Source organism: Octopus sinensis, linkage group LG1 (genome assembly GCF_006345805.1).
Source record: "Octopus sinensis linkage group LG1, ASM634580v1, whole genome shotgun sequence".
Lineage (NCBI taxonomy): Eukaryota > Metazoa > Mollusca > Cephalopoda > Octopoda > Octopodidae > Octopus > Octopus sinensis.
The window spans coordinates 211,961,253-211,976,189 of record NC_042997.1 but is presented as its reverse complement, the minus strand read 5'-3'; the positions used below and the strand labels follow the sequence as shown (position 1 = coordinate 211,976,189).

The 14,937-nt window shown below is 37.0% G+C and overlaps 1 protein-coding gene across 1 annotated transcript in view; it reads left to right on the top strand.

Annotated features, from left to right (window-relative positions):
* The first annotated feature begins 7,814 nt into the window (after nucleotides 1–7,814).
* LOC115232594 (astacin-like metalloprotease toxin 2) overlaps nucleotides 7,815–14,937 on the top strand; it is a 48,582-nt gene continuing 41,459 nt past the window's right edge. The window contains exons 1-2 of the mRNA XM_036507744.1: nucleotides 7,815–7,886; nucleotides 10,370–10,385. Of these exons, the coding sequence (XP_036363637.1) occupies nucleotides 7,815–7,886; nucleotides 10,370–10,385 (88 nt within the window). The remainder of the gene's footprint in view (nucleotides 7,887–10,369; nucleotides 10,386–14,937) is intronic.

Sequence of the window (14,937 nt, the reverse complement as noted above, 5' to 3'; positions counted from 1 at the left end):
GTTGGGGCATTGGCCACAGCTACGATTTTGGTTTCGCATGACTTAACAGGTCTTTTCAAGCATATCATATCACCCGGGTACTCTTAAATGGGCTGGACATGCAACACTGGCACCAGCCATGGCTGCAATCTCACTTTAGTCACAGGGTCTTCTCAATCACAGCGTATTTCCAAAGGTCTTGGTCTCCTGTCATTGCCTCTGTGAAGCCCAATGTTCGAAGGTCATGCTTCACCACCTCATCCCTTGTCTACCTCTTCCCCAGATTCTGTGCACAGTTAGAGAGTGGCACTTCCTCACACAGCTGTCCTCATCCATATGTAACACATGACGAACACAATATATATATATATATATATATATATATATATATATATATATAGACCGATAGATAGATATTATGTAATTTATATATATATATATAATACACTATGTTGAAATAAAAATGTTTCCCCAAAATTTTAAACATTTACAAAGTATATTTATAGCAACTCACACAAACATACGCACACATACATACATACATGCAATTCACCATCCACTTAAACAACCACATACATACTTTCACACACACAAATATTTTATGCAAACATGCTCATAAACACATACATACAATTGACCCTCACAATAGAAATACAAGCAAGGCTGACCCATGCAATTTTGGATGAATGGGTTTGTTTTTTGGTATCTTGTGTCACTAAGGTGTATAAAGTAAGTTTTTGCTTTTTTTTTTTTAAAGAGCATTTTTATGTAAATTTTTTTAAGCTTCAGAGAGACCACCTTCATGAAATATCACAGTATAGGATGTGGCCTCCTTGAGTGTAGGGCCCCCCTGGGGAAAAGGGCCTGACTGGGAGCAATCGGGCTAATTGGCGTAAGGCCAGCCCTGGTTCAGTCCTGCTGTTTGGCACCTTGAGTATGAGTCTTGCACTATAGCCCCAGGCCAATGTAAGTTTTGTGAATGGATTTGGTAGATGGAAACTGAAAGAAGCCTGCCATGTAGCAGAATATGTAGTTACTTGACAATGCCAGAAATAATAGCCAAATCCTTTTCAAATCACAACAAAAACACATTCACTGATGTAGTCTTTATGAAAAATAGTTGGGATGGTCACAGAAGGATCCCAATGGAGACAGGTCAGTTTCATCAGTTGACTCTCTTCAACTTATTGCGTGTCTTTTTTCTTTTCTTCTTAATTAACAAATCTGGCAAAAATTAAAAAATCAAATTTGGAAATTTTCTTCCAAATTCTTATTTTATTGAAATTTCACTATTTAACATTTAAAACCCAAAATAAATGTTTCTAATTTTGGCCAAGCTGCAGCAGTTTTGAGGGGACAAGGGTCGAGTCATTTACTTTGACCGTACCTTATTTTATTGGTCCTGAAATGTTAGGGAGCAGAAGCAGATGCAGCAGGGTCTCCTGCCCGAGCCCTACCCACCAAGGCTCCCAGGGTTCTGCCAACTTTGAAATCCTTGACTCCAATAAATATCAAAGAGAGTTAATGAGATGAGTGCAAGTGTTTTATTTTTATTTTTTTATTTCAGTCATTAAGACTGTGGCCATGCTGGGGCACCACATTTAGTCAAACGAATCAACCCAGTTCTCATTTTTTTAAAGCCAAGTACCAATTTTTTCAGTCTCCTTTGCTGAACTGCCAAGTTGCAGGGATGTAAACACACCATCACCGGTTGTTAAGTGTTGGTAGGGGACACACACACACATACACACACACACAGAGTTTCCATCTACCAAATCCACTCACAAGGCTTTAAGCAGCCCAAGGGTATAGTAGAAGACACTTTCCCTAAGTGCCAACCCTGGACCCTGTGGTTGGGAAGTCAACTTTTTACCACACAGCCATTCTTGTAAATTTAAATTTTCGACGCACTAATTTCAATTTATTTGTGATAATTCAGTAGAAATATAATTTACAAAAGCAGTAAAAAAAAAAATGAAAAGAAAAATAAAATAAAATCAGTAAATAAATAATTGCTTTTTATTTTTATTCATTTCCTAAATTTTTTTTGTTTTCTTCGTTAAATTTTTTTAAAGTTCTCAGAGTTAGGGTGCAAGGGAGATAAGCCTGAGCAGAACAAAAACGAAAGGAAAATTCTTAAATGGTTTCCGTTTTTCTGTCGTATTTTCCTCTACCACTGACCAAATTATTTAACAGAAAAAATATCAGAAACTGATATTTTCTGAAAAAATATCAGAAAATAGGCGCAGGAGTGGCTGTTTGGTAAGTAGCTTGCTAACCAACCACATGGTTCCGGGTTCAGTCCCACTGCATGGCATCTTGGGCAAGTGTCTTCTGCTATAGCCCCGGGCCGACCAATGCCTTGTGAGTGGATTTGGTAGACGGAAACTGAAAGAAGCCTGTCGTATATATGTATATATATATATAAGTGTGTGTGAATATGTTTGTGTGTCTGTGTTTGTTCCCCTAGCATTGCTTGACAACCGATGCTGGTGTGTTTACGTCCCTGTCACTTAGCGGTTCGGCAAAAGAGACCGCTAGAATAAGTACTGGGCTTACAAAGAATAAGTCCCGGGGTCGATTTGCTCGACTAAAGGCGGTGCTCCAGCATGGCCGCAGTCAAATGACTGAAACAAGTAAAAAGAGTAAAAAAGAGTAAAAAAAAGAGTAAAGAGAAACATTATTGAGAAAATATTGATTTATCTTTTGTACAATTCATGTGTACATCTTATCCAAAAGGCATATTTTGGTAAACTAAAATACATAAGAACCATTAAAGTACATGACAAATCTTTGTCCTAACAACATCCCGGTGAAATCCGAGCAGCAGATGTTTTCTGGACAGCACAACATTGTTCCTAGTCGATAGCTTTCCCTATTCCAGCTCTTAACTTGACAGACACAACAGTTTAAAATCAAATATTTTAAATAAGAGTTACTTTAAAAAAACATCATAGAGTTTAAACAACATTAACTTTACTCTTTTACTTGTTTCAGTCATTTGACTGCGGCCATGCTGGAGCACCACCTTTAGTCGAGCAAATCGACCCCGGGACTTATTCTTTGTAAGCCCAATACTTATTCTATCTGTCTCTTTTGCCGAACCGCTAAGTTACGGGGATGTAAACACACCAGCATCGGTTGTCAAGCAATGCTAGGGAGACAAACACAGATACACAAACACATACACACACATACATATATATATATACATATATACGACAGGCTTCTTTCAGTTTCCGTCTACCAAATAGCCCGAGGCTATAGTAGAAGACACTTGCCCAAGGTGCCACGCAGTGGGACTGAACCCGGGACCATATGGTTGGTAAACAAGCTACTTACCACACAGCCACTCCTGCGCCTAACTGTTCATTACCAAATTACAACTAGCAGACAAGGAACACTCCCAACTTCGGAACCATGTCCTTCCAGGCACCATTTCTGCTACAATCCATTTTAATAGGAATTCTTTCTTTTTCTAACTCAAAAACCTTATCTAAAAGTCAAAGGCTATTCTAGATATCATTATGTATTTAGAATCAGGACGCCAGCATACATTTTTCTGGGGGGGTTTTTTCCATAATTTATAATTGGTGAAAAAGAGAACTTATTGTTTTATGATCTATAGCTAGTAAAGGTGGGGGAAGAGCCTAATTCTTAATACGGAAGTTCTTTAAGTACTGCAGTAATGTAAAACTTAGAGAAGTCCCTTGTAGTTGAGTTATGATAAATACTTTTCTGCTTAGTTTTATTCCATTCATAGATGACACCAACTCTACAGGGATTACCAAGAGTTGAGACAATGAACGTATCTTTCACTTAGGCTTTCTACAAGAGGGGAAATACTGGATTAGGTTATCTTTGAAAAAATAGCATGTTTCTATTATGTGAAATCGAAATCAAATTCAATAACTGGCATCCGTGCTAGTGGGGCGCTAAGAGCACCATCTGAGTGTGAATGCTGCCAGAGCAGGTGACTGGTTTCCGTGCTGGCAGTATGTAAAATGCACCATTCAAGCATGATCATTACCAGCGTCGCCTCACTGGCACTTGTGCTGGTGGCACGTGAAAAAACATTTGAGTGAGGTCGTTGTCAGTGCCACTGGACTGGCTCCTGTGCTGGTGGCACGTAAAAAACACCATTTGAATGTGGCCATTGCCAGTACCACTTGACTGGCTCTCATGCCGGTGGCACATAAAAGCACCCACTACACACTCGGAATGGTTGGCGTTAGGAAGGGCATCCAGCTATAGAAACAGTGCCAGATCAGATTGGAGCCTGGTGCAGCCTTCTGGTTCGCCAGACCCCAGTTAAACCATCCAACCCATGCCAGCATGGAAAGCAGATATTAAACAATGATGATGATGATCATCATCATCATCACAAACCTGTGATCATCAAAATGAAAAGCTGGAATAAATTCCTAAACGGCAACCATTCCAATATTTCTAGATGGAGAAACATCATCTGCTTCAGTGTGTTTTACGACATGAAACAAACCAAAAGCCTCTTCATTTCTCAAAGTGATTTTTAATCTAAAGAAAACAAAACAATGTTGAAATGATCAACAGCCATATTGCTAAAATAACAGAAGCGAGAAAACGTTTGTTCGATGCCATCAAAAGACTACTACTGTGCACAGAATATTCCTTCAAAGACTAACTTTAAACAATCTGAAACCTTTGGTTCTGTTCAATTGAACAATACAACAGGAACTTCAAAAAGAATTCCAAAGACACCCTCAAATACATATCCAAGAAAGAGTAGTCACAGGCACCACAGAGCACAAAATAAAATTGATTTCATCATCATTGTTGTTTAACATCTGTTTTCCATGCTGGCATGGGTTGGACAGTTTGACTGGACATCAAGTCCTTCCATTCCCTGTCACCTGACTATTCAGAAACTCTGAGTAGTAAACTGACTGAATCTTCAACATCTGGTTGACAGTAATTGAAGCAGTTCTGCTGTGGCTGGACCGTTTCCAGCATACCTATTTCTTTACTACCCACAAGGGGCTAAACACAGAGGGGACAAACAAGGACAGTCAAACGGATTAAGTCGATTATATTGACCCCAGTGCGTAACTGGTACTTATTTAATCAACCCCGAAAGGCAGAATCGACCTCGGCGGAATTTGAACTCAGAACGTAACGACAGACGAAATACGGCTACACATTTCGCCCGGCGTGCTAATGTTTCTGCCAGCTCGCCGCCTTATCAAGAATGCATACCACCTCCACATTCATGGATACACCACAAAAGAAAGATATGTCTACATGTTCACCGAATCTATGACACTGCAGAGGATGCCAGATTTTGGTTAAGTATAATTTCTTCATGATCCTTCCTTCAGGATTTTCCGTAGGGGTTCATCCTTTTCTCCATTTTTAAACACCCAAAAAGTTACTCCACAAAGCAGCAGGAGTTCATTATTGTTATTCCAGTGATTCACATGGTTTGAGTGCACCATTCGAGCGTGATCGTTACCAGCGTCGCCTTACTGGCACTTGTGCCTGTGCTAGTGGGGTGCCAAGAGCACCATCCGAGCGTGATCGTTGCCAGAGCAGCCAACTGGCTTCCATGCCTGTGGCACGTAAAAGGGCACCATTTGAGTGTGATCGTTATCAACATCTCCTTACTGGCACCTGTGCTAGTGACATGTGTAAAAAGATTCGAGCGAGGTCATTGCCAGTACCGCCTGACTGGCCCCTATGCCGGTGGCACGTAAAAAGTACCCACTACACTCTAGGAGTGGTTGGCGTTAGGAAGAGCATCCAGCTGAAGAAACTCTGCCAGATAAAGATTGGAGCGTGGTGCAGCCATCTGGCTCGCAAGCCCTCAGTCAAAATCGTCCATCCCATGCCAGCATGGAAAGCGGACGTTAAACGATGCTGATGATAATGATGAGTGGAGCCAGTCCCATTCTCTCATTCTTCAAATTCCTATTGCTCTGGATCGCCCAACAGTTACCGGGGTGTAGGATTTCCATGGAGTTGCCTCCCCTTAGATGAACAGTGAAAAAGCTTTTTCTGCCCTGGGTCCATTGGAATGTCTGTGAATGACCTTCATCTAAAAGATTTTACAAAATGTATTGAATACTTTTCCTCCCATTTGTAACTCAAGCATATATACATACTCATTAAATGATAGATACTAAATGACAGCATGCTCCAGAATGGCCACAGCCCACTAGTCAGAGCCAGGAATTCTTTTATTTGTTTCAGTCATATGACTGTAGCTATGTTGGAGCAATGCCTTTAGTCGAACAAACTGACCCTAGAATTTATTCTTTGTAAGCCTAATGGCTTACAAATGCCAAACAACTAGGTTACAGGGATGTAAATACACCTACATTAGTTGTCAAGTGATGGTGGGAGCTTCAAACAGACGCACAAATACATACATGTATATATTTATTTATTTTATTTATTAATTTGTAATAGAATATAAGGATAAAAATCACGTTAATGATTTTTATCAAGTAATCAGCATGCTATAAAAATTTATAGGCAATTAATACGTTAAATTAATAATAATAATAATAATAATAATGTACATATATATATAATTATATCAAAGAAGCTAGGATGAAAACGACCTGTCTCCAACAGGCTTGAAGTGCCAATACCTTCAAAAGACTACCAAAAACTCCAGATAAATATAGACATGGGTGAAAGCAGGCTAGTGAGAGAAAATTAAAAAGACCTCACATTAATTGTGAATTGGTTCCAATTTCTGGATTAAAGCCGAAAATAAGCTTTCTTCTTTTGTCAACACAATACACGGGGAAATATAAATACTGTGTATATATATATATACTAGCAGCTAAGCCCGGTTTCACCCGGTCTGTTTGGATGATGTGGCTGTGATCGTTTTCGGTTAGGCATAATCTATAACAGCGTTTGTCAACCTTATCATTTCGGGTCCCCTGTTTCGATTGGAGCCTCCAGCTATATGAAAATTTCCTGACCCCACCCCGTCAGAAAACAGCTTCTAAGCAACTGGTTGTTTTAATGGCAGAAGAAAGAGGGGAATTCCATCAGAAAGTTTTAATCGATTTTCTCGCTAAGTATGAGGGGTTAGGAAAAAAATACAAACTGAATTCCAATCTATGCACCTGTCTCCACAGATGTGCCATTTTTCACGTGAATCCACCCAGCTGTTTGGTTGTGAACCTCAAGACAAAGAAAGAATACAACAATCGCCCATGTCAAATTTATATTATAGATATATATACAACAGGCTTCTTTCAGTTTCTGTCTACCAAATCCACTTACAAGACTTTGGTCGGCCCAAGGCTATAGTAGAAGACACTTGCCCAAAGTGCCACGTCATGGGACTGAACCCGAAACCATGTGGTTGGGAAGCAAACTACTTACCACACAGCCACGCCTGATGTAAAAATGCTAAGAAAAACAATAAAAATATTGAAGGCAAAAATGTGTACAAACAAGTCACCCAGAAATATTAATTTTCTATTAAATTAGACAATGGATAAAGTTAATGTTCTTAGCTTAAGCTGGGTTGTAAAAGAAATAAGAAAGAAGAAATGGTAAGGGGAGCGGTGGGGGAGAAATAAAGTAGGATTTTCATGATGAAAATAAATAAAATATAAATCTCTTCTTCATGAAGTGACATGAAATAAAATCCAGATAAGAAAAATATTGTTTTTGTTGTTAGATATAAATTCTGAAAAAATTCTTGTTGAAGTTTGTTTCTTTCAATATTCCCTGCGTTTCAAGTTGTTCACTGATTTCTTCTCGATTCTTTAATGTAATTACAAACACAACACACAGCCAGCATTTCGTTTACAAATATCTAGAAATTGAATATGATTGGATCGACTCTCTGCTTAATGGTTTGTCTTTGGAGATGTACTTTGGCAATTCCTCATGGTTATGTGGTAAATCTTTTACTTTTTCCATCTTATATGCTATGCTGACCGCTTCTTACCATTCCAGTATTATTTTTATTCTTTTACATATTTTCTCATTTAAAGTCACAAACATTCACTTGCCAGGATTCAGAAAACGAAACAATTTCATAATTCCTAAGATTTTTCTCATACTCACATATGTATGCATATACATATAGATATATATATACACACACACACATATATATATACACACATACATATATATATACATATATACACATACATACAAACATATATTATACACACACGTACATACATACATACATACACATACATATATTATACACATACACATATATATATATATATATATACATACAATCAGGTGGTGCTATTAAGTTAGACATGGCCTGTACCAATCTTTGGTCGAAACATATCTAAGTTTTATCTAAGTTATATATATATACATATATATATACACATATACATACATATATACACATATATATACACATATACATACATATATATATACACACATACATATACACATACATATACACATACATACATATACATACATATACACATACATATATATATATACACATACATACATATATATATACACATACATACATATACACATACATACATATATATATATACACATACATACATATACACATACATACATATATATATATACACATACATACATATACACATACATACATATATATATATATATATACACATACATATATATATATATACATATACACATACATATACACATACATATACACATACATATATATACATACATATACACATACATATATATATATATATATACACATACATACATGTTATCTCCCCTACTATCCCTCTAGCATCTAACGTCTGACCTCTGACTTCTGACTTCTGCCTGAAGTCAGGATGCCATGATAGATCATTAGCTCCTACATGCATTTTTTTTCTCTTCTTGTTTCTCTCCTTGTTTTTTTCTGTGTATCTTTCTGTTGAAGAGCGTAGGCTCGAAACGTAAAAGACTTGTTTTATTTCTATTCCTGAGCGCCATACTAATACATTTGTTTGTTTGTACTCCACCTGCCTTCGTCTTTTGTTTATTTTCGTAAACCTTCCCGTTACATACATATATATACATACATATATATACACATATACAACCTATTTTTATAGAATATTTAATAGAAGAACGGTTAAGATTAGCTATTCTTGCTGCAAAAACTTTGTCTCTTCCATTAACCAACACAACAATAAAGTAATTGCAAAAATCATAGTGCTGTCCATTGGAAGGAAAATGCCTGGAGAAAGGAATCATGTATAGAGCCAAGGTGCAGATAGAAGGCTCACACGAGTACAGAACTTATACAGGAGCTTCTGAAAATTCTCTCAAAACACGATTTTATTCTCATAGAAATTCCTTCTGATACCTCGAAAATAGTACAAAGACCAGCCTGGCGAAATGTGTCTGGGAATTAAAAGAAAACAAAACCCGACCTTTCAAGGTGACATGGAGAATTTTAGGATCTTTTCCTTTTGAACGGCAGTTTTCAACACAATTTCTAGTTAACTAAACACTTTTAAACTTCGTATACTGGTAGAATGTGTCAAAATAAAACATTTTTTTCTCTTCGCTTTCTTGAGAAAATTGTAATTTGTAAGTTTAACGTAGTTTAATTTTTCGAATTTTAACCAATCAATCGCCTCTATTGAGCTAAAATCATTTGCTGCGTCAAGTTGTGTGTCTGTCTCCTACGATTTAGATTCCTAACTACTCCCACATTTTGCGGTGCAGTTTAACCAAAACCGGGTATCTTATAGTCGTGATTCATATCGAGCCCTTCTGGGTATTAGCGCGCATCTACGATGAGTCTACGATTTAAAAAAAGATTTACCATCATTTTTTTTCCATTTTTAATGCATTTTTTGTTATTTTTTGGCTAAACTCTCTAAAAATACCTATATAGTTATTTCCCTTACAAACCCGAGCAACGCCAGGCGATACTGCTAGTGAGTTATATGACTCTAAAGGAAGAAATTCATATCATAGAATCAGGATGGTCATAAATGGGTTGGCATTAACAGGGTTAAATGCAAAAACAAATGAAAATTACATGAGTTAACAGCTGTTAGAGTGTGTAGACATTTTTCAGGACATTCTACCTATTTATTTACACACACATACATGTATGTATATATTTATGTGTGTATGTGTGCATGTACATGTGTTAATAATTGAAGTTGTTGGTTTCCATTTTGTTTTTCATGAAGTCTTAGAGAAGGCTAAGAAAATTACATATAGCTTATGGTAAAGACATCTTAATGTATCGTTTGTATGGCATCTTAATAATCAAATACTTCTCTTCAGAATGTTTTATTGAAATATTTTCTTTAAATTTGCACAGAACTATTTTTAAAGTTATTTTCTTGTCAATATCCTTAACTTTACATCTGCCATGTCTTCTGCTTACTTTCAGCAAGAATGTTTCACAGGTATGTCATCAACTTTCACAACTAATCTATTTTTTCTACCTTAACCCTTTTGTTACTAAACTTCTGCTGTAATGAAGTCCGCGTATGATTTCACAATAACTCATTTGGTACAAAAATTTATATGAAATTTCGATGGAAAGTTTTACTTTACATTAAAGCACAGTTTTTGCATTATAGAACTACAAACAGTTTTAAGTAAGTGCGTATCAAAAACATTAAAAATTGATTCTATTATTTTCTGCTATTGTTATCGCTTTTTTTTTTTTTTTTACATATGTTTTAAATTTATCTTCAATTTTTAGCTTTTCCTCCCCAATTTTTTCCTTCTACAATGTAAAATCATTTTAAAATCCAGAGTATTTATAATATTTACCCTCAAAGAAAAGAATTCATTCTTGGAATCATTCTCCATTTCAGCTTTTTCTTGGTTCACTTTTCTTGTTTTTCTCTTTTGAAACCCAAACTTAAATAGTTTATAATTGTGTGTTGTGAATTATTAATAATCTCAACTAAGGTATTTGATTATGATGATGATGATGAAGATGGTATGATAGATACAGATAAATTGAAGTCTTGGATGCTGGTGGTATTATAAAGGATAAAACAGTGAAAGTTAAAGTCAAGAAAGAATATTCCTAAAGGATAACGGGCATCCTATGATCCAAATTTCAATGGTTTAAATATTGCTGCCATAAACACAAAAGCCATCTCCATCCTGAGGAGAACAGTGAAAGGATAAAGTGAACAAAGGAAGAACTTGACAAGGTTGAGACAAGGAACATTCTAGAAAATCTATGAAGCTTTATACTGACAAGCAGACGTTGGCTGGTTGTTTCTTTAACCCTTTCGTTACCAACCCAGCTGAAACCAGCTCTGGCTCTGTAGTACAAATGTCTTGTTTTCATAAGTTTTGAATTCAAATCTTCCACCAAACCTTAGTCACAATTTATATTTCTAACACTAGCTGAATGAGAATTTAGTTATTTTACTAAATTCTTTGTTATATCTAAAGTAATTGAAAGAAACTCAGAGCATCTCAACAGAAATACAGTAACGAAAGGGTTAAGTGAAAGGATGGATGAAGTGGACTGATAGCTACAGAAAACTGTGGATGTAGAAGAGGAGAGTTGAAAAATATGCATTGCTGACAGTGATGAGGTGCTGTTAATAGCTGAATGAAGAGAAAATGGAAGTCCTCAGAGGTAGAACTGACATACAAAATGGTTACACAAAGTTTTTCAAATCAGAAGTCATTTCAAAGGTTAAAAAGGAAAGTATTATAGGAAAAGACAAAGAGGTTTCATCGTCTCTGTACAGTATCAAGCCAAACAGAGCAAGATATGTTAGGAAGAATACAGATAAAGACGACATCTCAACTAAATGTAGAGAGTGTGTGGTGAAAGTGATGGCTGCAGATGTCGTCCCTGAATGTAAAATGCCTGCTCAGGGGGTTTCTAATAACTGGAGACATGACAAGACTGTTACAACCACACATTGGCAAATCTGTAAGAAATTCTGGATTTGAACAACATATGGGAAAATAGTATGGCCATAAAATGGAACACATCCTTGGAGATGGCCATCTGAAGGTACTGTTAGATATGAAACACTATGGAAACCCCCAGGTATTGTTGCACTCAATAAGGAGGAACAAGTGTGTTGTTTAATTGATGATGCTTGACTGTTTGGAACAGGAATGGTCGACAAAGAATGTGAGAGAATAAAGGAATAACATGGCCTAAAATATTTGGAACTGCCATAAAGTTTTTTTTCCCAATTATAATTGGAACCTGAGGGAGGGAGGCAAGAAATTAGAATGGTTGGTGAAAGCTGTTGGATATCAAGAGGAATGTCCTGATTCTACCAGAAAGAATGTTTGCTTGGCAGAGCAACGGCTGTAATAGCGGTGCCAATACTTAAGGTTGTGTGGTGTAGCTTGATATCTAATAAACGAAGGCAACAATAAAATGGTGAATGAATGAAAGGAGTTATAACAATGATGATGATGATAACAATAATAATAATAATAATAATAATAATAATAATAGTAATAATATCCGTTCAATACCAGATTTGCTTGTCAGTTGTTTGACTATAACCAGCTGAGCATGTCCCTTAGTGGCAGGCGATATATGCCTCTCTGATCAAGAGTAGAAGTCATGGGGGAGTATCAAAGCCATGCATTGAGAGGAATTCTGTGGGGTTTGAATAATTCACCTCAGGAAACATGGATGCATCCTGAGGTGTTTTGTTCATCATCATTCAACAACCAACCCTTATTCAGAGACCTTTTGAGCAGGATGGACTAGTCAACCTGAAGAAAATTCTAACTGGGCTCCACTTACAAGATCATGCACTGTTTATCTTGATATAGGGTTACCATGTCACGCACATATGGTTGTGATGCATGTGCCTGGTGTACCCTTATCAGATGGGTAGTCTTGATGGGTATACTGGGCTTCCTATACTTTACCCCAATGTTACTTTGATGGCATGCACTGCTCTCTCACTCAATAATAATAATAATAATAAGTTGATATATACAATCCACTTAAGTATGAAATAACCTGGCTTTAGAAAATGAAGAAGGTGAAGATAGTGCCAATTATTGTTGGGTCCTTGGGGAATCAGAAGGCATGAAGAGGAATAAAAAAAGAAATTGGAATAGAATGCCCAGTAGAACTGTTACAAAAGGTTTACTTCCTTGGCACAGCCAGAATAATCAGGAAAGAATTAGACAGGTGAAAAGAATGGATAGCATGGTACCATAGGCTGAAGGTAGCAAGCCTGCTCTGCGTGCAAGACTCCAGGGGTTCCAACAAAACCTGATTTAAAAAGAATAATGAGAAGAAGAACAGAAAACTACTAACATCTAAGAACATGCACCACCCATGACCGTCTGTACCTACCTAGAAGTAATGGAGGGAAAAGGAATGATGCAGGTAGAACTGTGCTATAAAACCTCCACAATTGCAATGAACAGGTACTTATCTAGTACAGAGGACTGGATGCAGCAGCTTGTCTGCAAACACGAAAGCAACAAAAAGTCACATTCTATTGTCAAGTGAGCTTGCAAATTCACAAGGGAACTTGGCATTAACCCTGAATTAGATGAACCTGAAACCACTGCCACCAAACAAGCAAAATGGATCAAGCAGACTGCAAAAATGGTCAGAAACAAACTGAGGAGTGGTAAATCCAAACGCTTCCACATAAACAGTATATACTTTGAAGCCAAAATACTAATGTAAACCAAGCAACAACCCATCAGTAGCTGAGAAGTTCAGGATTGAAAAGTAGAAACTGAAGGTTTCATATTGTGTGCACAAGATCAAAGCTTGCTTACAAAAGATTACTAAGCTAACGTTCTTCAAAATGGTTCTGACCCTAAATGCAGATTCTGTGACACATTTGATGAAACAACAGACCATCTCATCTCAGGATGTCCTGTGCTGACACCAAATGAATACAAAAATCACGATAGGGTAGGATTTACATTGGAAAATACATGAACACTACAAAATCAGCATTCCTGCTTACTGTTATGAACATCATCCCGAGCCAGTTGTTGGAGGTGAAAATGTCACTATCCTCTGGGATTTTCTAGTCAACACCAACAGAACAATCTAGGATAATTGACCAAGCATAGTCATTAAGGTCAGGGAAGAAAATACTTGTAGGCTAATAGATGTAAGTGTTCCCAATGATAAAAATATATCCATCAAGGAATTTGACAAATTAAGTAACTATAAGGACCTAGAAATTGAAATAGAAAAGTGAAAACTGTTCCTGTTATTGCAGGTACTCTAGGTATGATAAAGAAGAGATGTCAGAAACATCTAAATAACATCCCAGGAGAACCATGTCTCAGAGAAATTCAAAAGATTGTGCTGACAAGTATTGCCCACATCCTTAGAAAAACCCTATCAATTTAAATGTTTGTATTGTATTACATGAAGATATTTCACTACTGAGTGTACAGATGAAAACTTGATACCAGATAACAATGAAAGTCAAAGGTTTTGGAGTGACATCTGGAGCAAAGACAAGGAGCACAAGAAGGATGCTGAATGGTTGCAAGAACTGAAACAAGCAGTAATCTGTCCAAAACAAGCAGAACTAGCCATTATAGTAAGGGAAGTGAAGGAAATCAGCAAAAAAAATGAGCCACTGGAAGGCTCCGGGACCAGATGGAGTTCAAGGCTACTGGATCAAAAGATTTGGTGAATGTCATGCATGAGTAGCAGCACAACTCAACACTTTGATAAATGCCGACCAAGTAACACCAAAGTGGTTGACAATGGGCAGGACAGTGCTGGGCATGAAAAACATAGAAAAAGGCAATACGGTAGACAATTACAGGCCGACACCATGTTTGCTACTTATGTGGAAAGTATTGACTGGAATAGTCACAGAGTCAGTGTATGGACATCTGGTAAAAATTGGAGTCCTGCCACATGAGCAGAAGGGTTGCAAGCCTAAGTGTAGAGGTACCAAGGATCAACTCCTGGTAGACAAAACTGTACTTAGAGACTGCAAGAGGATGAAAACT